This window comes from Spermophilus citellus (genome assembly GCF_964194105.1).
Source record: "Spermophilus citellus genome assembly, chromosome: 13".
Lineage (NCBI taxonomy): Eukaryota > Metazoa > Chordata > Mammalia > Rodentia > Sciuridae > Spermophilus > Spermophilus citellus.
Genome location: NC_138193.1, coordinates 90,181,747 through 90,207,329, shown reverse-complemented (window position 1 = coordinate 90,207,329; position 25,583 = coordinate 90,181,747). Strand labels below are relative to the sequence as shown.

Sequence of the window (25,583 nt, the reverse complement as noted above, 5' to 3'; positions counted from 1 at the left end):
TCCTGGGTCATTTTGGTCTAAAGGACATAGAGAGGATTGGCTCAGAGGACATATAGAACACATTGAAAAAGCAATGCAGACAAAAAGCGAAGACAAAAGCCTATTTTAAAGGCTCGTATGCATTTTAATCAAAAAGAAAAAACTTTTGGGTTTTCTCACCCAATAGCAGTCCTTGCAGTTGCACATATTTAGGGAAAGACTCTGCAGTTTGACAGACCAAGGGGAAGGAATTCCCAGGAAGGGCTCTCTATGGTGGCTCTAAGCCCCTCTGTTCTGTTCAGAGCAAGGGACATGCTGACATGGGCAGGGATCATTTGCTGCCCTCTCTTCATTTATCTCAAACAAAGCTACTTGAGATTAGTAGGATGCTGTGCCCCAAAGAGGGGTTCTGGGGAAAGAAAGCCATGGACACAAGCCACTTGAAATGAATCTCAGTTTTCTCTTCCACAACAGGAGGGTGCTGTGTTACCTGCTCCCTCTATAGGCATAGCTAGTTATTCTGCGTTTCATGTGAAAAGGCCTTGGTAAAATTTCCTTCAGAAAAGAACTACATGGGGCTAGGGATGTAGCTCAGTGGTAGAGCCCTTCACTAGCATGCACCAGGCTCTGAGCTTAATCCCCACCACCAAAATCAATCAATCAAACAAATTGCTATGACAAAAAAGTACCACATGTAAAATGTCCAAAAAGTCACTTTTTTTGTTATTACCAAACCATACTCCTAGGATTAAAATGCACAAATTGATATTTATAAACAGATGTTAAGCCAGCCTTTTAATAAAAATAGAAAAATAAAATCTGAAAATACTGGAGGAGAAATAATATATTTCTTAGAAGTCTGTGGCATGTGATGTGTGGTATGGTTAAACTTATTTATAAAATCTTTTTTTTATCATCATCTTTTTTTTAATTTTTTATTTATTGCATGTTCACAACATTACAAAGCTCTTGACAAATCATATTTCATACATTAGAATCAAGTGGGTTATGAACTCCCATTTTTACCCCAAATACAGATTGCAGAATCACATCGGTTACACATCACATTTTTACATACTGCCATATTAGTGACTGTTGTATTCTGCTACCTTTCCTATCCTCTACTATCCCCCCTCCCCTCCCCTCCCCTCCCAGCTTCTCTCTCTACCCCATCTACTGTAATTCATTTCCCTCCATGTTTGTTATCCCATTCCCCTCATAACCTCTTATATATAATTTTGTATAACAATGAGGGTCTCCCTCCATTTCCATGTGATTTCCTTTTTTTTCTCCCTTTCCCTCCCGCCTCATGTCTCTGTTTAATGTTAAACTTTTCTTCCTGCTCTTCCTCCCTGTTCTGTTCTTAGTTGCTCTCATTATATCAAAGAAGACATTTGGTATTTGTTTTTTAGAGATTGGCTAGCTTCACTAAGCATAATCTGCTCTAGTGCCATCCATTTCCCTGCAAATTCCGTGATTTTGTCATTTTTTAGTGCTGCGTAATAATCCATGGTGTATAAATGCCACATTTTTTTTATCCATTCATCTATTGAAGGGCATCTGGGTTGATTCCACAGTCTAGCAATTGTGAATTGTGCTGCTATGAACATCGATGTAGCAGTATCCCTGTAGTGTGCTCTTTTAAGGTTTTCAGGAAATAGTCCGAGAAGGGCAATAGCTGGGTCAAATGGTGGTTCCATTCCCAGCTTTCCCAGGAATCTCCATACTGCTTTCCAAATTGGCCGCACCCGTTTGCAGTCCCACCAGCAGTGTACAAGAGTACCCTTTTCCCCACATCCTCGCCAGCACTCGTTGTTGTTTGACTTCATCATGGCTGCCAATCTTACTGGGGTGAGGTGGTATCTTAGGGTGGTTTTGATTTGCATTTCCTTGACTGCTAGAGATGGTGAGCATTTTTTCATGTACTTGTTGATTGATTGTATGTCCTCCTCTGAGAAGTGTCTGTTCAGGTCCTTGGCCCATTTGTTGATTGGGTTGTTTGTTTTCTTATTGTCTAATTTTTTGAGTTCTTTGTATACTCTGGATATTAGGGCTCTATCTGAAGTGTGAGGAGTAAAAATTTGTTCCCATGATGTGGGCTCCCTATTTACCTCTCTTATTGTTTCTCTTGCTGAGAAAAAACTTTTCAGTTTAAGAAAGTCCCATTTGTTGATTCTTGTTATTAACTCATGTGCTATGGGTGTCCTGTTAAGGAATTTTGAGCCCGTCCCCACAATCTTTAGATCGGAGCCAACTTTTTCTTCTATCAGATGGAGAGTCTCTGATTTCATATCTAGCTCCTTTATCCACTTTGAGTTGACTTTTGTGCATGGCGAGAGTAGGGGATTCAGTTTCATTTTGTTGCATATGGATTTCCAGTTTTCCCAACACCATTTGTTGAAGATGCTATCCTTTCTCCATTGCATGTTTTTAGCTCCTTTATCAAATATAAGATAGTTGTAGCTTTGTGGATTAGTCTCTGTGTCCTCTATTCTGTACCATTGGTCCACCCGCCTGTTCTGGTACCAGTACCATGCTGTTTTTATTACTATTGCTCTGTAATATAGTTTGAAATCTGGTATCGCTATACCACCTGATTCACACTTCCTGCTTAGAATTGTTTTTGCTATTCTGGGTCTTTTATTTTTCCATATCAATTTCATGATTGCTTTATCTATTTCTACAAGAAATGCCATTGGGATTTTGATTGGCATTGCATTGAACCTATAGAGAACTTTTGGTAATATCGCCATTTTGATGATGTTAGTTCTGCCTATCCATGAGCAAGGTATATTTTTCCATCTTCTAAGATCCTCTTCTATTTCTTTCTTTAGGGTTCTGTAGTTTTCATTGTATAGGTCTTTCACCTCTTTTGTTAGGTTGATTCCCAAGTATTTTATTTTTTTTGAGGATATTGTGAATGGAGTGTTTTTCCTCATTTCCATTTCAGAAGTTTTGTCGCTGATATACAGAAATGCCTTTGATTTATGTGTGTTGATTTTATATCCTGCCACTTTGCTGAATTCATTTATTAGTTCTAGTAGTTTTTTTGTAGACCCTTTTGGGTCTTCTAGGTATAGAATCATGTCATCTGCAAATAGTGATAATTTAAGTTCTTCTTTTCCTATTTTTATGCCTTTAATTTCTTTTGTCTGTCTAATTGCTCTGGCCAGTGTTTCGAGAACTATATTGAATAGAAGTGGTGATAGGGGGCATCCCTGTCTTGTTCCAGATTTTAGAGGGAATGCCTTCAATTTTTCTCCATTCAGAATGATGCTAGCCTGAGGCTTAGCATAGATAGCTTTTACAATGTCGAGGTAAGTTCCTGTTATCCCTAGTTTTTCTAATGTTTTGAACATAAAGGGATGCTGTACTTTGTCAAATGCTTTTTCTGCATCTATCGAGATGATCATATGGTTCTTATCTTTAAGTCTATTAATGTGGTGAATAACATTTATTGATTTCCATATATTGAACCATCCTTGCATCCCAGGGATGAATCCTGCTTGATCATGGTGCACAATTTTTTTGATGTGCCTTTGTATCCGATTCGCCAGAATTTTATTGAGGATTTTTGCATCTAGGTTCATTAGAGATATTGGTCTGTAGTTTTCTTTCTTTGAGGTGTCTTTGTCTGGTTTCGGAATCAGGGTGATGTTGGCCTCATAGAATGAATTTGGAAGAGCTCCCTCTTTTTCTATTTCCTGAAATAACTTGAAAAGTATTGGTATTAATTCTTCTTTAAAGGTTTTGTAGAACTCTGCTGTATACCCATCCGGTCCTGGGCTTTTCTTGGTTGGAAGTCTTTTGATTGCTTCTTCTATTTCATCTATTGATATTGGTCTGTTTAAGTTGTGAGTTTCCTCCTGACTCAGTCTGGGCAAATCATATGACTTAAGGAATTTATCGATGTCTTCACTATCTTCTATTTTATTGGAATAATTTCTAATTATTTTCTGTATTTCTGAAGCGTCTGTTGTAATATTGCCTTTTTCATCCCGTATGTTAGTAATTTGAGTTCTCTCTCTTCTTCTCTTCGTTAGTATGGCTAGGGGTCTGTCGATCTTATTTATTTTTTCAAAGAACCAACTTTTTGTTTTGTTAATTTTTTCAATAGTTTCTTTTGTTTCAATTTCATTGATTTCTGCTCTGATTTTAATTAATTCTTGCCTTCTGCTACATTTGCTATTGTTTTGCTCTTCCTTTTCTAGGGCTTTGAGATGAAGTGTGAGCTCATTTATTTGTTGGTTTTTCCTTTTTTTGAGGAATGACCTCCAGGCGATGAATTTCCCTCTCAAAACTGCTTTCATTGTGTCCCATAGATTCCGATATGTTGTGTCTGTATTTTCATTTATCTCTAAGAATTTTTTGATTTCCTCCTTTATGTCTTCTGTAACCCATTGATCATTCAGTAACGTATTGTTCATTGTCGATGTGATGTAGGATTTTTCCTTCCTTCTTTTATCATTGATTTCCAGTTTCATTCCATTATGATCTGATAAAGTGCATGGTATTATCTCAACCCCTTTATATTTACTGAGGGTTGCCCTATGGCATAATATATGATCTATTTTTGAGAAGGTTCCATGAGCTGCTGAGAAAAAAGTATATCCACTTGATGATGGTTGATATATTCTATATATGTCAGTTAAGTCTAGGTTATTGATTGTGATATTGAGGTCAATAGTTTCTTTATTCAACTTTTGTTTGGAGAATCTGTCCAATGGTGAGAGAGGTATGTTGAAGTCACCCATGATTATTGTGTTGTGGTCTATTCGATTCTTGAACTTGAGGAGAGTTTGTTTTATGAACGTCGCAGCGTCATTATTTGGTGCATAAATATTGATAATTGTTATGTCTTGTTGGTCAATGGTTCCTTTTAACAGTATATAATATCCTTCCTTATCCCTTTTGATTAACTTAGTCTTGAAGTCAATTTTATTCGATATGAGAATGGCCACCCCTGCTTGCTTACGAGGAGCATGAGCGTGGTATATTTTTTCCCAACCTTTTACCTTGAGCCTGTGTATGTCTTTTCCAATCAGATGTGTCTCCTGGAGGCAGCATATTGTTGGATTTGTTTTTTTAATCCATGTTACCAGCCTATGTCGCTTTATTGGAGAGTTTAAGCCATTAACGTTTAGAGTTACTATTGATATATGGTTTGTACTTCCTGCCATGTTTGATTATTTATCTCTTTTTTTTTCCCCCTAATTTAGATTGTTTCTCCATGATTAGCTTTCCCCCCGTCCTCTGTCTTTACCGAGGCACTTCCCGCTGATGGTTTTGGTTATCGTCTTCCATTTCTTCCTCGTGTAGAGTTTTGCTCAAGACGCCTTGCAATGCTGGTTTTCTGGCTACAAATTCTTTTAGCTTTAGTTTGTCATGAAAGATTTTTATTTCGTTGTCGTATCTGAAGCTTAATTTTGCTGGATACAGAATTCTTGGTTGGCATCCATTGTCTTTCAGTGTTTGAAATACGTTGTTCCAGGATCTTCTTGCTTTCAGCATCTGTGATGAAAAATCCGTTGTCAACCTTATTGGTTTACCCCTAAATGTAATCTGCCTCTTTTCTCTTGTAGCTTTTAATATTATCTCTTTGTTCTGTATATTGGATAGCTTCATAACAATGTGTCTTGGCGTTGGTCTACTGTGATTTTGTGTGCTCGGTGTCCTGTATGCATCTACAATTTGTATATCTGTTTCCTTTTTTATTTCTGGGAAGTTTTCTGTAATTATTTCCTTCAGCACGTTACTCATTCCCTTGGCATGAATCTCTGTGCCTTCCTCTATCCCGATGACTCGTAAGTTTGATTTTTTTAAATTATCCCAAATCTCTTGGATGTTTTTCTCGTGATTTTTTACCAGTCTATCTGAGTTGGCTAGACTCTTTTCAAGATGATATATTTTGTCTTCATTATCTGATGTTCTGGCTTCTACTTGCTCCACTCTGTTAGTGATACTCTCGATTGAGTTTTTAATTTGGTTTATCGTTTCCTTCATTTCTAGAATTATTGTTTGATTTTTTTTATAATCTCTATCTCCTGATAAAGATGCTTAACTTCTTCTTTTATCTGTTTATGTAATTTATTTTCAGTGTGATCTTTAAGGTTCCTTTCCATCTGTCTAAGGTGTTCCTTGAGTTCTTTATATGGCCATTTTTTCTGATGACTCCAGGTCCTCCTGAATAGTTAGGCTGTCCTTCATTGTTTGTACTCCTTTTCTTCCTTGCTTTTTTATGCTCATGATACTTCTTGTTCTGTTTGACTGCTGAGTTACTGTTTACTCTTATAAATTCATTTGATGCTTGGGAGGAGAGGTATTAGAAGGGAAGGGAAGAAGTCACTAAAGAGAGTGAGTGTAGGCAGGTAGAATTCAAGAAAGGGGGAATAAGAAAATTGAAAAGAAATGAAAATATAAAAGAAAAGAAAGTGAAAAGAAAGAAAGAAAAAACGAAAAAATAAAAATTTTAAAACAAACAAAAAAAATTATAATGATAATAGAAAAATGGAAATTGGAGTTGAAAAAATAATAATAATAATAGAATAAAAAGAATTAAAAAAAATTGAAACCATTAATAAGAAAGTTAAAGAACAACAACAACATCAACTACAAAAAGTGAGAATAAAAAAAAAATACTAATAATAATCGTTAAAAAAAAATAGTAATAATAATAAATGCAGTCATAGAGCTCGATTAACTTCTCTTCCAGTAGGTGGAGCTATGCCCACTGGGCCAGGCTTCTCCTCGTGATAGGTGGGAACCAATCACTGTGCCTCAGCTCTTCTTCCCAGACTGTGCGAGTCTCCAGTCCTGAGTGTCTAGGTCCTTCTCTTGTGGTTCCTCAATCCAGGCCCCACTCACCTGTGACGCTTACCACATTACTGGCTACGCGCCGGGTCTGCTGCTCCTGGGAGCCCTATTTTCACGGATGCCTGGGCACACCCTTTCCGTTTGCCTCCCTTGGACCCTAAGTTTGTAGGGCTTGGGGCTGAGGACCCCCAGCAAATTTGTTTGCCCTTAGGTAGCAACTCCCCTGGTAGCTGGTGCAAGGGACCTCTGTTGTCAGCCCTGGTGGGAGCGATAGCCGTGGTTCTGCTCCGCTAGTCCCACGTCACTCCTGATTCCCTGGGTCTGGCTATGGTGCTCAGTTGGCTTTTACCTCTGTGAGATCAGGTGGGCCGACTAGTTATTTCAGCAGGACCGTTAGTGCTGAGTCACGAGAAGCAGGCGATCCGGGGCTTAAATGCAGCAAATTCGTGCTCAGTGTGTGTTTTCTGAGGGGCCCAAAGTGTACGCCCTAGCTCCACGTCAGCTCAGCATTGCCTAGTAATCCTGAGCAAATAGGCTTTAGATAATTTACCGCTCCCTATGCCCTCGCAGTTGAGGAGGTCAGAGACTTGATCCCTCCGCGTCTGCCGTCATGTTAGACCTCCTCAATGATATTCATGTTACCCTTACAGTTTCCTGGCATAAGCAAGATCTTGGGGTTATACAAATTGCTGCTACTGTTTCCAGTCCAGTTTTCTAGAACTGAAATCCTGCTGCCTCCGCCTCCACCTCTGGTCCGCGCTCTTTGGCGCCCCGCTTGTCTGCGACCTTAGCAGCGCCGCCGCGGAGGGCCCAAGCGGCTGGCGCCGCGGGGGGCCCAAGTGGCTGCCGCCGTGCCTGACCCCTCGCAGAGGGATGCCGAGTGACCCCAGAGCAGGCTATGCCCCAAGGTGCAGCAGGGAACAGGCGACCGAGGCACTTGAGGCCGTGGACCTGCCTTCGGAGGACAGGGTTCGGCACGCAGCCCAGTTCCAGTCTCTAGCTGCGGTAGCTGGACCGTGTAGACAGGGCCATCAAGACAGCATGCAGAAAGCAAATGGTGGCTCCCGCGGAGTGGATTTTCGGCCCCGAAACTACAGCCCCGCCAACAATTCCAATCCACTAACTCTCCCTGTATAGATAATATTAAAAAAAAAAAAAAAGGGCGGGGTGTACTGAGCTTTCTTTGCCTCAGGTACTTACAATCCACTGCTGATTGCCCATTCAGCTTCTCTGCCGGGAGCGAAGTGAAAGAGGAAGCAGATGGGCGCAAAGCGCCCGCGGTTTTGAGCAGGAAAGCGTCCGGGAGCCAAGCGTCTCTTTTTCAATCTCTTTGTTTTTTCTGCTGCTTGGCCGGGTGGTCCACTACAGATTAATGGTGAAAGGAGCTCTAACAAGCTGGGCGAAGTCTCTATTAAAGCCGCTGTTCTGAGCACCAGGCTCAGCACTTCAGCTACCCCCTTACGCAGCGGCCATCCTTATAAAATCTTTAAGAAAAAGAAAATTTATTCTTTTTCATGCTTAGCCCTTTCCATAACCAACAGAAAACCTCCAATCCAGAAGCAATTTCTTAAACTCACAGAAATTCTTCAAAGAAATTATATTATGTATATTTACAGATCAGAATTTTACCCCAATGGAAAAATTCTCAAGGATGTTAATTATTTAAAGGTTAGGAAGATAGGGAAATTATAGTTTTTCCCAGAATGACCTTTGTGGACCAGTTTTTGAAAAAGAATTTGCATCTCTTTTCAAACATGGATAAGGGCCTGCCTAACCCTCCATTTCAGCTGTGTAAACATTGAATTTTCAAATAGCTGGGAAAGAAAATAAGAGCAGAACTAATGTAATACCGAGTAATACAAGTATATTATTGATTATCTCCCTTATGAAATAATACGAGTTTCCTTCCAAAGAAAAGGCAAAATAATAAAGGTAATTTTGTTTCTTAGTTTCCATGAGTGCAACATCATAGAAAACTTGGTATTTATACTGTGTGTGAAATATATGTGTGTGTATGTATCATTTTGACATGCATGGCTTTGGAGAGAAGCCTGTGGTTTTTGATTACCTATGAACATAGCAGTCTTCATCCAGACCCTACTACATAGTATTACATTTTATAATAAATGCCAGACATACTTAGAACTATTTGTACACAAGGAAAAAGTGATTGATTCTACTTTTAGTACAACTGTAAACTAAATCTTAGTTTGTTAAATTCCATGTTGCTTCCTTGATTTGTATTTCTGAACACATTCATTAGTAGTTAGCTGCATTTTTAGGCCAGTGGGGGGGGGATATTTGAAGAGAATTGTTAGTAGTAACAGACTGGAAATTTATTCAGAATGCTGGGGAAAAGTTTGCAAAATTTTCTATAGGGTTTTGTGTGAGGGGTTTAATAATAATTTAAAATACACACCCTTAGTTTCCAAAGAAAATTCCATGTCTGCATGACTAGGGAGGTGTGGTGGGTTTTATTCAGTTTCACACACAAGGGAATGATTGAGAACTGCTACATGGAAATCAGCATTCCAAGTTTTTTCCTATACACTTGATCTGTTTCCTATACACTTGAATTTATCATCAAATAGTCCTACTAAGAGTGCAAGCCAAAAATCTACCAAAAGAATAACCATCGAGTGGCAAGAATGAGGTAGGTGAAGGATCTTTTGATGTTTTCATTCATACTCTGTGCTCTGAGAGTTTGTACTTGAGAGGTTGTTTATTCCTTTGCTTGTTTTTTAATGCCACAATAGAACATTAGCTTTAGAAGAGGGGAGTAGGCTTTTTGTTGTTGTTGTTTGTTTTTGGTGTTGGGCTCAAATACAAGTCCTCATGTAGGCTAGGCAAATGCTCTACCACCAATCTACCTCCCCAGCCCTCTGGTTGAATTTTAAGAACTTTTATTTTTAAAATGCTTTTAGCATTTAATATTAATCACATTTCCACAGTCAACTTGGCCCTGCCAAAATAAATATATAGGAAACTATTGTAAAAAAAAACTCATTAAATTTTTCCTAACATAATGATCTACCAACTTCAAAAGAAGGGTAACTAGGGGTTGATATTCAAGTCTCAGACTCATCTTCAATGGAAAATGTTTTCCCTTGTTCCCTGTAGTTTCTTTGGGTCTAAGAATCTGGAAACAATAGAGTTCTGATGAAATCATCTCATTAGAATTAATCTAAGTAATTGTAATGACAGTAGTCAGCTTTTTATTTGATACAGCATAAAATGAAAACAAGTAATAAATTCTAATTGGATCAAAGGCAGTCATTTGGACTCTATGGCATTTGGTAGAAAAAGAATTGGATTACTTTCAAGTCCAGTCACAAAATACGGATCAAAGTCTTGTTCAAGGGTGTTGAGTCTGATAGAATTCATCCATTGGTATTATCTGAAAGTGGGTGGGTTTTGTTCTCATCTTTTTTTTTTTTTTTTATCATTTTGTGTTTGTCCCAAGGAGACTGAGTCTGTTAGAAGGCATTTTCTTCTAGGACACACACATGAGGTGGGACTAGAACCCAGACTTGGAATTCTGTGCTGAGGCTTAGCTGGCACTCATTATTTCATTCAAAGTCATATATTTGCAATAATTTAAGTGGCTAGGTTTTCAGTGATGAAAGATTATTTTATGGGCTCCAGGTTACTGCAGTATTTTCCTACTTCTGCTGTATACTGCTCAGAAAAGATTGGGGGCATGGTTGATTCAAATAGCCACCGAAGGCTTCAATATTATGTGTAGCCCCAGATCTCTGGTCAAGTGTTGGGGAACATTTTCATTGATTTAAGTAGGTGTTACAGCTCCATAAAGAATGGCCCTGTGTTTGGCAAGAAAGTAGAGATGGAAACTATACTCACAGCCAAATTTACAAGAATAAAGTAATTGGTTAACGTCAAAGGAAATGGCTTCGACAGATTTACACTCTTGGGGTGTGTTAGAAATCCACCAAAATTTGGGATTGAAGTGCATTTTTATCCTGAAGTGGAAGAGCCTGACGCGGAGCGTGGAAAGCAGTTAAGGATGCCATGAACACATCCTGTCACTCTTTCCCATGGCGGTTTCTGCTCTGTTGTGTCCTAGGTAGATCTGAGGTGTCCTCCCTGATGGTCCTCTTACTTTCTCTCCTGTTTAGATTTAGATGTGGACCAGCCTAGAGAAGAAAAGAAAGAATGCTACTATAACCTCAATGACGCCAGTCTCTGTGATAACGTGCTGGCCCCCAACGTCACCAAACAAGAATGCTGCTGTACATCAGGGGCCGGGTGGGGAGATAACTGTGAGATCTTCCCCTGCCCGGTCCTGGGGACTGGTAAGAAGCAGCCCAGTGTGACGTTTGCACTTGTGTTTTTACATGTGGTGTCCACGGGCCTCGGGAGGATTTCATTTTGTTTCTTGCTTTGAGGCCCTGGGATGATGTATTCATGGCCATAGTCGACTCGAGGGCAAGTTACCTTATGGTGACTGCCATTCAGGGCTAGAGCCATCACCCTCTTCCCACTTCAATATGAATTCTTCAACTTCTGTCTCTCACAGGGAGTGCTGAGACACTTGGGTGCTATCAGATGCTTTGGCAAAAAGATAATTGTTTTATTCCATTTTAAAATTAAGATCAACCTCTTTTGCCAGCCATGACACAGCGTTATCCATAAATAGAGCTTGGATATTTAAGCTAAAATTTTGCTTTATGGGCTTTTATTGATCCTTTAAAATACTAGACACCACAATAGTGCAAAAATAATAGTCATAATGGCCAGTTAAACATGGGTAAATAAAACATGGGTGAATTGAGAGCTTTAAAAAAAAGTTAGTAAATTTATAAATAATATAAGCATATAAATAATATGGAATAAGTCATTAGATTTATTTGCACCTAATCCAAAATAAAGGGGATTGTTCTGAATTTATTTGCCTAAATTGCTTAAAGATACTGGATCTGGGAAAGTAAAACTGATTTTAAAATCTGCCTGCAGGGAAGATTTTGATTCTTTGTTTTTATTTTTCGACTTATTTGCTTTTTGGTTTTTGTCTGTTTTAAATTCAGCTGAATTCACGGAAATGTGTCCTAGGGGGAAAGGTTTTGTCCCCGCTGGAGAATCCTCTTACGACATTGGTGGTGAGAACTACAAAGGTCAGAGTCAAGTGGCTATGAATTTGCAACACCTGTCAGAAGTTCTAGTTAGAAGTGTGGCTTGGGTTACACAGAATGAGGGTTCTTTGGGGCCATGGAAACTAATTACAAAGCCCTTAATTCTACCACTGAAGGAAGGTTTTTGATCTCTGATCAGAGCTGAGGCTTGGGAGTCTGAACACTCATGGCTGTGTGACCATGGGAGGTCACTTCACCTTCTGAGTTGCTGTGTGCTCATCTGAGAGATAGAAATGAGGTTATAATGAGGATTAAGTGAGATAATGTGTGTAAACCACTACAAAATTCTGCATTGAGTTCATACTTAAATTTGTCCAGTTATCCTCGGGGTGTATTAGAAGTCATGTAAATTATGACCCTGTGAGTTAGGCCACTGGAATGTGTGTTTCTGTGGTTATCAACAGAGTCAAGGTTCGTGCCTTTTCAGAATTAACCCTTCTATTTCTAGGACCTTGTACTAAGGGCCACACATTCATAATGAGGAATGGAAAAGAAGAAAACAAAAAGTAGATGTTTCAGGACTAGGGATGTAATTCCATAATGGAGGGAAAGCCCTGGGTTCAGTCCCCAGTGTTGCAAAAAAACAAAACCCAAAAGGAAGTTTTACACATTTAATGCTACTATCGTATAACTCTAAAATAAATATGCAGCCTCTTAATTTTTTTGAATATTTAAATGTATGAATATTTCCTCGTTAAACGCTTACTTTTGACATTTTCATGGTAGACACATTATAACCTTTTATACACAAAGTGATTGTTTTTCATTGTAGTTTAATATTTAAAACTACTAAGTGGGTGGAAAAGAGACTATAATAATATTTTTATTGTTCATCCATTTTTGGAAAATGAGTGTTTGAATAATATGGAATAATTCAGTAGCTGGATAAGAAATTCCATTTGTGTTTTTAAAATACATCTATGATTTAGTCCAATTGAATAACAAGACTTGGTCTGTAATATGTGTCAAATGGTTTTTCAAGTTCACAATTATCACATACTATATTTTTACAGGGATGTAGTTAAATTTCACTTCATGTTATAGAACAGAACCCTAATTCTACCATAAAGTCATCCTCTCTTATATAAAAATAAATGCCTCCTCACCCTGCCTGAACAGTGCTGGAAGTGGTTGGAAGAAGACTAGATTCAGATCCAGCCAGCCCTAAGTTCACTGCACTTGGCTTTGCCATTTTCCATGTGTGTGAATCTGAACAAGTCATCTATGGAGTCTCTGATTTTTGAAATGGGCGCTAGCTGATATTAGCTGTGAAATGCTAGAACTGATGCTAACAAAAGCAGTAGATAACTTCTGAGCATTTGCCCATGCCTGAGTGTATACTGAGTCTGGCATGTGGATTATCTCATTTAATCCTTTCAATCTTAATCAAGGCAGTGTACCCTTATTTTCAGTTTATCATTGAGTAAATTTAAGTGATGGCCAGGAGACCTTAATTCTGTGGGGGAGTGGGTCTGCCAACCCCCTTATGCTTTTGTTAGCTTATCTTTATGATCATGGAAGACTTTGATCAGGTTCCATCAAACTCATGTTGACAGCTCTATACATTTCAACTAGTGAATGGGCCAGAATATACATTCCTAGAAAGGCACATTTCTTAAAAGGTCTATTCTTTAGAAAATATCCTGGTAACACTATGGAATCCATAGATTATTTCATCAAACTTAAAGTAGTATCTCAGGTGCTGTATTACAAATATACCTTCTCTGATAATGTTTTTGGGTCATTGTTCCACAGACAAACCACATCTGCTTACATTTTCTGTATCTATCATTTCTGTATCTAATTTTAAGAATTTGTATATTGTGGGTCTTTAAGATTCTTTGGAATGTAAATAATATAATATTTCATTTGAAGCTCAATATTAATTTCTTCTTGTGGGAAGATTAAACTATCTCCTCTTTGGTATTTCTCAATTTTCCCCCATAGATGCCGATGAATGCCTACTTTTTGGACAGGAGATTTGTAAAAATGGTTTCTGTTTGAACACTCAGCCTGGTTATGAATGCTACTGTAAGCAAGGGACATACTATGATCCTGTCAAATTGCAGTGCTTTGGTAAGCTTTAAGAGGATATTGTATGGTGTGAAATATATAAATGGAAAAAATAAGTAATGCTATGTAGTAAAAACAATTTCTTTGAATCTAAATCACATATTAAAACAACGCATAAATGTTTCATGGATCTCTTTCTTAAGCAAGATTTTTGAAATTTAAGAAAAAAAAACCCACCAACTATTTGAATGGATTTCAAACAGTAATATTCAATGTGGAATTATAATTCCGGTCACTGGTATAACTGAAATGTCCTTTTGGTCTGTGGAGCCTCCTGCTTCATCACTCATACCAAGCAAGTGAAAGTCACTTTAAAATGCTGACACAGACTCTAATGTTTAAAGCAGAAAACCATATACACTAGGCAGAAAAGCATAGAAAAGGAAATAACTTTAAAAATATCATAAAAAGGCATTTTATCTTAAATTTCAAAACGTATCCTGTCCATAGATGTTTTCTTTCCATATTTAATACCAGTGGTGGCGGCAACATTATTTTTGCAGTCAGTACAACTTATCGTTTTTAGAGTCAGAGCCGTTCTCTTTTGGATGATGATTTGTAGTTAATTAAACTTGCAGCAGCCTCTGGAATCTGGACTAAATTTAGCTATGTGTTAACTTGAGTAAGTATATGAGGTACAACTGATTGCTGATTTGCTTTAGTAATTTTTTTTTTCTCTTCAGATATGGATGAATGTCAAGATCCCAACAGTTGTATTGATGGCCAGTGTGTTAACACAGAAGGCTCTTATAACTGCTTTTGTACCCATCCAATGGTCCTGGATGCTTCAGAAAAAAGATGTATCCGACCAACAGAATCAAATGGTATGTTTGGATATGAGATGCAAACTTATGTCTAGATAAATACCACAAGGTTTGTGTTTTGACTAAAGTGTGAACTACTAAAAAATAGAAAAATTGATTTATTGAATATTTTGAAATGACTAAAGTGAGATTCTAATAGAAATAATAAGATGCATATGATTGACATATGAGAGATTTAATGTTTTGAACATACTCACCAACTGGGCAGCAGAGTAGCACAGAGCAGAAAGCAGAGCTCTTCCAAGCCCGAGGTCATCATACTTGACCTTCAGAGGCAGATGAGGAAGATGTAAGTTCAGGGAAGGCTAATCAGGGACATACTGTGTCAAATTTGAGAGCTTTGGTAAGCTTTAAGACGATATCATATGGTGTGCTGTGAAAATATACAGATGGAAAAAATAAATAACGCTATGTAGTAAAAACAGTTTCTTTGAATCTAATCTGGAGGGAAAGACACAGATGAGGCTAGGTAGAAACAGAGGGTGGAGTTCTACAAAGTGGTAGAAAGCCCTGAAATCCATTGGTAGGAATCCCTGTTCATATCTGATGAAGTGGCATGCCATTAATAATAGGCATAGCTGGGCTGGGGTTGTGGCTCAGCAGTAGAGCACTCACCTAGCATGTGCAGGGCCCTGGGTTCGATCCTCAGCACCACATAAAAATAAATAAGTAAAATAAAGGTATTGTGTCCAACTACAACTAAAAAATAAATCTTTAAAAAGAAAATAATGGGCATAGCTAATCAATCAATCACCATATTCAAGAGATTGCTTTGGGTGAAGTCAGTTGAAAGGTAGAAAGATTAGAACTGAGGAGAACTGTTCTCGTCCAGGGTGCTGGCAGATGAAATGAGTAACAAAACATGAATCAAAAAAGAAGAAAAAATTAGAGAGAAATGGTAGGATCCGACAAAGGAGTAAATGTGAAAAAGTGAAGACTGGAGGAAGTCTCTCAAGGACAAGATAGTGGGTCACTTTATATGACAATGCAAGCTATGGAAGCAAGGATTTAGTTGGAACATGATGGGCAGTCTGAATTTTAGCTGGTGGAACGACACTCAATTGGAGATGACAGAGGTTTCATTGTGGAAAGACCAGGCTAGATTCAGACTTTTATTTGGAAGTCACTCTTAGACGTAGGAATGGAAACTTTGACACTCGCTGGCTTCCACCACAGTGTTGATGAAATAACAGTGCAATTGTCAAGGAACCATCTCTTCCCTTTTAGAACAAATAGAAGAAACCGATGTCTACCAAGATCTGTGCTGGGAACATCTGAGCGAAGAGTATGTGTGTAGCCGTCCTCTTGTAGGGAAGCAGACGACATACACCGAATGCTGCTGTCTGTATGGAGAGGCCTGGGGAATGCAGTGTGCGCTCTGCCCCATGAAGGATTCAGGTAAGCCCAGATCCACTTTTTTTCTGCAAGAAACCTGCAGCAGGTTCTTCTCACCTCCTCTGGAGCCTGACGTTTCTCTTTTATATCTTCACTCCTTGGGTCTTACTTCATCACAGGTGTGTATGTACATAGGATTGGATAAGTCTATGGCTTCGGGTTGGTTCATGCCAAACCCTGTCATGAATTTTTGAAACCATCATTCTATTTCCCAAAAGAATGATAAATGACCTGAAGAAACAAAACTCGGCCATTGGTGACGTATGTCTGTGTATTTCCTAATACTTCATTTATTTTCTATAATCCTCATTCCTAGCAGTTTCTACATATAGCAAAATATATTAGATCCTTCTAGGTCAAAGTCCAAAATTTAACATCAGCCTGTATTGAGAAATATCTAACCTGACAATCCAAAGTCTGAAATGCCCCCAAAAGTTCAGATTTTAGCATTAGGGCTACTCAACTGGTGAGATGTGTGCAAATATCCCCAAATCTGAAAAACTCCAAAATCTGAAACACTTTTAATCCTAAGCATTTTGGATAAGAGATACTCAATCTATATAAGAAAAGGATTATAACAAAAAGGAAAGAAAGTAGAAGTAAATGAAAAATTATTTAAACAAATCTGCTTTCAAGTTTTAGATCTGCCATCAAATCTTTGGTCAAATGGAAAAAATGAGACAGGCTAAGGCCTCAGCTTTGTCCCACCTCCTAAGTGTTGGAGGGCGGCTAGAGGGGCTTGTGCCAGGTTTCCTGGCTGGGCTGTTCAGTGTCTGTTGGGTTGTCCACCAATGGTTCATTTCCCTCTTTACCACTTCTCATTTAAAAGAAAGGCACTTGAACGTGTTTGGTATATCATTTTGTGAAATTGATGTGTTAAAGCTAGAAAAACAATGTGTGGGTGTAAAATGAAGGGTTTTGTAATGAGTACATTCTCAGGATAGTTAAAAGAAGAAGAATTTCTTGAAGAGAGAAAATGCATAAACTTTCAGTTAATTCAATTAGAATTTTTCTTTCAAGCTATTTATTAATTAACTTTCTGGCTTAGAAATAACTTAAAACCAATGTAGCATGAAAAAAGAAAATAATTTGAAATGCCACAAAAAGAAAATGAATACCAGAGGACAAAAAAAATTAATAAATAAAGGCATAGATGGCAGCCAGCTATTGGCTCTGGGGCCAGATGGGCTGAATCTGAAATCTGCCACAGCTGCTGCATGCTCAGGGGAAAATAACCTCACCCTGCATAGCTCATTTGCAAGGCTGGGCCACCTACTTCTCCCTTGCTGGGTTGTTTGTAAAGGCTGGGAGGACTTGGGCAGAACAGGGTGTGGTTACTAGTGCTTCTGTTGTCTTGTGCCCAAGAGGCGGATGCCCTAGGAGATGAAAGTGAAATTAGTAGAGTGAGCACTTAAGTTTGGGTCATTTTCTCACAATGTTCTAACACCCTCAACTTTTTTTTCCTTTGATCTTTATGCAATATTTTTTCATTTTAAAAATGATACATGCTTCTTTTTTTATAATTTATTTTTCTAATATTCATTTTTTTTAGTTGTGGTTGGATACAATACCTTCATTTTATTTATTTATGTTTATGTGGTGCTGAGGCTCCAGGGCCTCGCACATGCTAGGCCAGTAGTCTGCCGCTGAGCCACAACCCCAGCCCTAATACGTGCTTCTTCTAAAGAATAAATAATCAAAGATATTATGTTCCCTTCCACCTATCCCTTCACAGGTGAACTTCCTACCTTTAAGATGCTCATCCTTGAAAGCTGGGTTTTTATCCCCTTAGATTTTCCTACACATTGTTGTATATTTATATAAGTTATTATATATATAAAACAGAATATTGAAAACTGAAATCAATGTCACCAATCTACATTACACTTTGTTTTTTTGTTTTGCACTATCAGATGATCCCAATTTCAGCATCTCTGAAATTGGAGTCATCTGATAACCAATGGCACCTGAAAATGGCCACAGGCCATCCTGTTACATGTTAACATCTGGTAGAATGGGAGGACATTTACAATCCGGGGTATCTTAAAATGGGTGAAAGATGGTAACTCGAGGGGCTGTGCAGAATCTGTTGTATAGATGCCCTGTGGTTTATTTACCACATCTTGTGCTAGCCATTTGTGTAATTCCTCCCCAACCTTTCCCCACCCCAGTCTTAATTTGCTGCTATAAATAATGCTGCAACGAGCCTCCACATAGGCACCTGCAGGAGTGCCTTAGGAAGAAAATCCTTATAAATAAAGATACTGGGTCAAGAAGTATGTATGCTTTCAATTTATTTCCTGAAAATATTGTAAAAGTTCACACTTACATTGGCAGTATTCAGAAATGCCTCCTTCTTCATTTGCTTCGATCAGTGTCTTTAAATTTTGTTGTTCACGCTGGGGACTGAACCCAGGGCCTCATGCTTGCTAAGCACAAACACTTATCACTGTGCTATGCCCCTAACCCCTTTAAAATGGTTTCTATCGGATGGGTGCAAAGGTAGTAGTCTAGGAAATTTGAACATATTTTTTCATGTTTATAGTTGATTTGTCTTTCTCAGTGAATTATTCATCATATTCTTTGTCCTTTTTTTGCTGAATTCTATGTCTTTTAAAAATTTATAAGTTTTTTATACATATTCTGTTTATAGCCCTGACATTTGGGTGACAGTATGCTTTTGGTTATGGGAACTCCTTTATGAAAAGGTTTGCATATATTTACATTTTATTCTGTCTCTAACCTAGTCCTATGATATAAATATTTAAATATTAAAATTTTAGTGCCTGTGTCTTTGATTAGGCAGTTCCTTTGATAATCAAATTTAATTGACTGAGTTTAAAAAAAACAACAAATATTCAACTAGGTGTCTCTGATCAAATGCATTTTTAAATGTAATTAAAATCTAAAGGTAGTACAGTTTCCTAGTAGCATCAGAATATAGCTAGGAAATCAAGAAATAAATTTCAGAATAATTATCAATATTCTAAACATGAATTCTATTTTAAATATGAAATCTCTTCTAAGATGGATTTTACAACGGTGCATCAATTATTTTCAATGGAGGTTTCAAGAAACACATTTTTAATTGCAAATTCAAATGAATGAATGTGAAGAAATGTATACTGTATCATACTTTAGGTTCCAGGGAACACATTGGAAACCACTGTTCTACATGTGTCAGTTGGAGTAAAGGAATTTTGTTAGGCAGCCCAGAAAGCACATTTATTTTATTAAGACCAGAATTATGGTGCTAGAACTAAAGTCAGGAAGAGTGTATCTGAGAGAAGTCCATGCCCAAGTGGAACAGGTTTTCTGAAGGTCTGATGAAGAGTTGGCATTCCGTTGGTTAAACCTGATCTTCCAGTCACAGGTACACTAAACGCCTTCTGTTGGGCACATTTCTCTGCAATACTATAGCTGAAAGGAACCAGAGCATGGGTTCTGGAACCAGATTGCCTGGCCCCGAATCCTGGCTTGGCAACTTCTTATGTGCATGACCTTGCTATCTCATCTCTCTGTGCCTCAGTTTCCTCATGTGAAAATAACATCACCTACCTCACAGGGTTGTTTTGATAATTAAATACTATAATAGTAAAGTAGTAAAATAAACATGAAATAGTGCTCAATATATGATAAGACTTCAGAAAATATAAACAGTTATTACTACTACTGCTAGGTGTCTCTTATCCAATGTATTTTCAAATGTAACTGAAATCTAAGGATCTTATAAAATATATGATTACGTCATAGCACCTGTATATGAACTGAGGATTGACAAATGCATAAATAATTTTTCTCAAAATAAGTCTCTCTTCTAAACCACTGGTTCATAACATTAATGAGTAGGTCAGTTATCTGGGGATTGTATCAAAAATCAGATTGCAGTTCATTGTAGAGGTCGAGGGTGCAGGATTCTGCATTTCTATCTAAAAGTTCCAAGCATCAATGCTGGTAGTCCTTAGACTACACCAACAAGGCTCCAAAGACATTGAACAGCACCTGACTTTTTGATAAAGCCTACTTTAATGCTGGTAGTTATTACTTGTTGAGAGGAAGCAAAGAATGTGTGGATTTTGAAACTAATTCGTATGCTCATAATTCCTGTCTTTGTGTCTTTTAAGCATGCTGTTTCTAGATGTCTTGATATTGTGATGGACCAGGTTATCTGTTTGTTAACCTTAACACTGGACTAATCCCACCCTGCCAGACACTGAACTTTGCAGTTTCTTAGGAAGCAGCACAGCTTTGGGGAACAATCAGTTACTGATGGAAACAGTGCTGGTGGAATTTGAAGAATAAATCGTACCACTTGTCGTCAGGTTTGAGCATTAAAGTGCGGTGTAAAGTAAAGCTTTGGCTCTGGAGCTGGCTTTCACACTTCGGGTCCAATAGGTCACGGGCATTAATTCTTGCTAAAGCCGCAGCCCTATCCGAGAATAGTGGTAGGTGGAGGAGGCAGGAGCGGCTGGCTCCCTCAGTGGCGTTCCCTGAAGTTAGATGGCATCTCGTGGGGTGGTGCTACATGCAGGGGAAATGAGTGGAGGGTGATGGATTGTGTCGGGGTAACTGTACATGAGGACAATTGCATGATTGTATAATTCAGTACATTTCTGGAGTCGCTTGAGATCTCATTTGAGTCCTTAGCTAAAGTCACCAAGGTCAAACAGCAGACTATAATTGGAGAAAGTTCCAGGTTATTTGTGGTGGTGGTCAGTTTTGCACAGTGGTCATGGATGGCAGCCTCCCCTCCCACTTCTAGAACTCTGGAAACTTCTCTTGTTCTATTCCTGCCCCTGCTTCTACTTCCTCTCCTCTCCTCTGGTCCTTCCCACTCTTAAAATTATTTTGGTAACTGAACTTCATTGGAAAGATCCTCAGATTTGATCTCTTTATCATACTGTCATGCGAGTCTCTTAAAAAAAAAAAGCTATTAGGAAAACAAACTCAAGAAAAACAAGTCAATTACTCATAAATGAGAGAGGGTGGTAATTGATCTTTCCTGGAATTTTTAGTACCATGCTAGAAGGAAATCATACAATTGTTGGAACTTTTGAGATCTTGGTGGATATGGAATTTATTGGAGTATGAATTTCCTGTGGCTTGGGTTTTTTGGGTCTCAGCTATAAAATAACATACATATAGTACTGTGCCAGGCACTGTTTAAAATACTTTCCACCTATTGAGATATTTAATTCTTCAAGCCACCTTAAGTATATAGTTATGTCCTTTTTCTGGAAGAGGATCTGAGTCACAGAAAGATTAGGGTAACTGCCATAGTCAAATACCACGAAGTGACAGTCAAATCCAGGCATCCTGGATCTAGAATCTGTGTTCTTGCCACTTCAGTGTTATCTGAGTCCCTTTTGCCCCAAGACCTGGAGATACATCTTAAATAAATAGTGTACTTTAGGATATAAAAGTAACAAAGTGCACTACACCCTCAAAGGTCCTTAATAGTTCATTATGATGATGAGTCATCCTCGAAACTGGGTTGATGTCTTGTCATGAGAACTGTCTTCACACAAACTCTGTTTCAGAGTAAAAATTTCATCTACCTGAACATTTTTTTAGCAATTTCTTTTCCTATTGGCTACTAGCTTGCATCCAGGGGAATAATTTTAGGATGGACATGCAGTTAAATATGTCACACAGTGTCCTAACCAGTCCTTCTTGGTGTTGCTGCCATATTGTTGCTGGGTGGGTAGAGTACAGATATTTCCCTGTGTGTGTCTGTGGGTTCACCTGAGGGGAGGGATGGGGAATGCATGTGCTTTCTACATATTATAAAGACACATTGAAAATTTAAAAAAAAAATTAGAGTGAAGAAATAGAGATTTAATTTTTTTTTTCATGTTGTGTGAAAAAACACCATTTTAGTTATAACAGTGAGCATAGCAAAACCAGAGTTGATGTGTCATCAAGTCTGTATCCCTGAACATGTTGGTGGGCATAATAGAGAATATATGTTCAGTCAACTAATGAATTAAAGCAAGTCAGTAATTCTTGATAAATCAAGATGATGGTGATGCTTATCATTTTTTAAATGAATTTTTAATGTTTTTTATTGGCACTCTTAAAAGTATAAACTTAGAATTTCTGGAAAACATACCTGTGAATTACAAGATATATAAGGTATCTCACAGAAATAAAAATCTTTTGATCAACAAATGAAAGAAAATTAGGTACACGAGCTTTCTTGGTAGGGCCTCTCTACTGTGTTGCGAGTGCCACCTATTGGTAGTATGATATTCTACAGTACAGGTGTCCACCTTTGAAGCACTTGGTGTGTGTGTTCCTGGGGATTGAACCCAATTCCTTGCACATGCTAGGCAAGCATGCTGCTTCTGTACTACATCATCAGTCCTTCTGAAGTGCTCTTGGTGAAATAGTTCAGGTATAGAAAGGTGATATTGGTTGTTTTTTTTTTAATGTCCCAAAGGAGACAGAAATGGCACAAAAGAAATTGAAAACCCTTACAAATTTTAAAGAAACACTAATGCTGATCAAAATATATAGAGAGGTCTGGGTCCTCTGTGTTGCAAGGAGAACAGTATGAAGATATGTATAGACACATCTAATTAAAAAAATTCTAGTTCTGGGAATTCATCCTATAGATGTACTTGAATGTAGGAAGAAAAATATACTTACAGCTTAATAAGGAAGAATTGGAATCAATTCTGTCACTTGGGAATTGGTACAGAAGTTATTGTGCATCTGTGCAGTATAAAAACTGTGCAATCATTTTAAAATGAGACTTATCTATAGAACCTAATGTAGAATGATTTCTAATTCACATTTAGAAAGGCATAAAATATATACTTGGTAAACCATCCCTTGCATAAAAAATGGAAAGGAAGAACATATTTAGCTAGGTGACTTTATCAGTTGATCCCCTTTTTACTATTTGAGTTCTGTTTTGCAATGTGAATGTTTATGCATTCAGAACAGTTTCTTAAATGCTAAAGCCACGAGCACTAGAATGGTATAGGAAAAAGGTCACGAGCTCTGGGGAAGATGTTGAAGGACATGGCTTCCACTTCCTATGTGGTAACCCTAATGTGCTATCCAAAAATAAAGGGCTCTCAGCCCCTGTTTTCCTCAAGATGTAAATTAAGAGAAAATTCTAACTAGGATTTGAACCCCGAGGGCAGGGATTATGTGTAGTTTGTTCATTGCTGTATCCCCATGTTAATGTTGAAGGAATAATTTTTGAAAAATGGATTTTTATTTAGTGCCTGTGAAACAGAAGAAAAAAAGCACAAAGCTATGCTATAGATGTACACTTAGTGGGGATCTATTAAAGAAAGCTATGTCAGAATTCCTAACTTCCTTCTGTTTAGGTGGACTATTCTATAAGGGAATGAAAGGTATTTGTAAGAATTATTCCTACTTCTTGTTTTCCTAAGAAAAATTATTACTGCATGTAAGTTATGCACGTCTTACATTTTACAAGAAGAGATAAATTATCTGAATTGAACTCTCAATTATTTATAATTTACCTGTTTTTGGTTTTAAATTGTTTATGTATTCCTTCATCTTATTATTTATTGAACACCTCTTATATATTAGACAAAGAAGTTTGAACACCTGTACAGTTTGTATCTAATGGAATGGAAAAGGAAATTTAGAATTAGTATATTTTTATTCCTAAATACTATGTCACTAAAATGTACAAATGACACCCTGATTTAATAAATTCACCATTTGCTCTCACAAAATTTTGGAATACATTCTAATAGCTAATCTAGCTCAGTATGTCTGTAGAGTTTTGAAAAAATGAAAAGAATTTGGAATCTGCATTAAAACAATTGGGGTAGTGATTTCCTTCATAGCCATACATGGCTCTTAATGTCCCCAAAGATCTAAATGTAAGAAGTTTCATAATACCCTTAGAGGTGTGAAGGAAGACAGGGATTTGACTCTCAGACTGAACTTGAAAAAATATTATAACTGGGCAATAGTTGCAAAAGGCCTCTCAGCTGTCATGATTTAAAGGCTTTTCCAAGAAATATGTTTCCAAAGAATGTTAATAACTTTGGAACATCCTACATGTGAGACACAGCAAATGGTCACCGCCTCTGGGTCAGGCAGTCCAGGGATGTTGTGCTTTTGGCACAGGTCTCCCATTGCACTGGACAAGCTACTCCAGTCTCCTTTATCCAAAATTGAGATCTCTTTGTGAGGTTATGATAATTCATACTGTCTTAGTATGAAAGTATTTATTCTTTTGATCACAGATCCTGAGCATTATGATTCAAAAAAGGTGTAGCTATTAAACCAATTGTAATGGAAAATTAAACTAGAAGGGTTTAGAAGTCCTCCTGAATGGAGTGGCTAATGTGTCTGTGGACAGAATGTAAACACACTGTGCCCACTCAACAGGCAAGTGGTCCACCTCTTAGATGCCATATGGAATGGCCAGTAAGCAATTTATATTGTTCCTCATTTAAAAATATTATTGATTTAGAAAGCTTCCTTTTGCCCCTCCCAATGGAAAAGTGCAAATACTTTTCCTTCTATAAAGGGATTGCTGCAAAATCAAATTCAGTCATGAATTATGCACATACAGCTCTTTGCTGTAATGTGATGATTGTTAGTTCTCCTTTGTAAAGTGGCATTATCCACACCTGCCACGGGGGATTGATTGAGGGTTAATTGTGATGATGCAGGTGGGAGACTGGCACACAGTAAATAATACTTCATAGGTGTTAGTGATTATGATCAAAGCCTGTTCCAGGAAATACGTTGCACAGATGCTTATTTCACAGGGCTACCTGGTTACGCAGTGCTAGAAGTCTTTTTGAAAGGAAACAAGAAACAAAAACGATGCACGATGCAAGGGATTCAGGACTAGCGCAGACTAGAATCACACTGCAGACTTGTAGGAGAGCTCTGTGTGTGTCCTGCAGGCTCCTGAATTACCAGTTGACGGTGATGTCTGAGCAAGGCTTATGCAACCATTTGCTGTTGGATTTTGAAAGAACATTTGACACATCCAATTTATAAATGTTAAATCCCAGATTTTAAGAGATCAGTATACCCATTTTTGTCATCCCAAAGTCCCCTTTCTATGAAATAGATTTTTATGCTTTCATTATTTATGTCTCTGAGATTAAACTTGTTCTTTTAGACATAACTTCTGACAATTTCACGAAGACTTTGGTCTTCACTTAACACGTTTTATGCATTTGATCTTAAGTACTTTATTTGGCTGAAAAGGGCAGCCCACAATCTTAGTAAGCATTTTCTTCTTAAATATTTAAGCAGCTCTTGTAAATCTGATAAATCAAACTTAATTACAACAAATTGAATTACCTAATAAATTTAGATCAAATTCCCTTAATTC

General features: G+C 37.8%; 1 protein-coding gene across 7 annotated transcripts in view; it reads left to right on the top strand.

The window, feature by feature from the left end:
• The window catches only part of LTBP1 (latent transforming growth factor beta binding protein 1), a 416,025-nt gene that overhangs the window by 373,381 nt on the left and 17,061 nt on the right, over positions 1–25,583 (top strand). For all 7 annotated transcript variants that reach the window (XM_081264902.1, XM_081264904.1, XM_081264903.1 and 4 more), the window contains 5 exons: positions 10,929–11,105; positions 11,838–11,924; positions 13,890–14,018; positions 14,699–14,839; positions 16,067–16,237. In XM_081264902.1, coding sequence (XP_081121028.1) covers positions 10,929–11,105; positions 11,838–11,924; positions 13,890–14,018; positions 14,699–14,839; positions 16,067–16,237 — 705 coding nt within the window. The remainder of the gene's footprint in view (positions 1–10,928; positions 11,106–11,837; positions 11,925–13,889; positions 14,019–14,698; positions 14,840–16,066; positions 16,238–25,583) is intronic.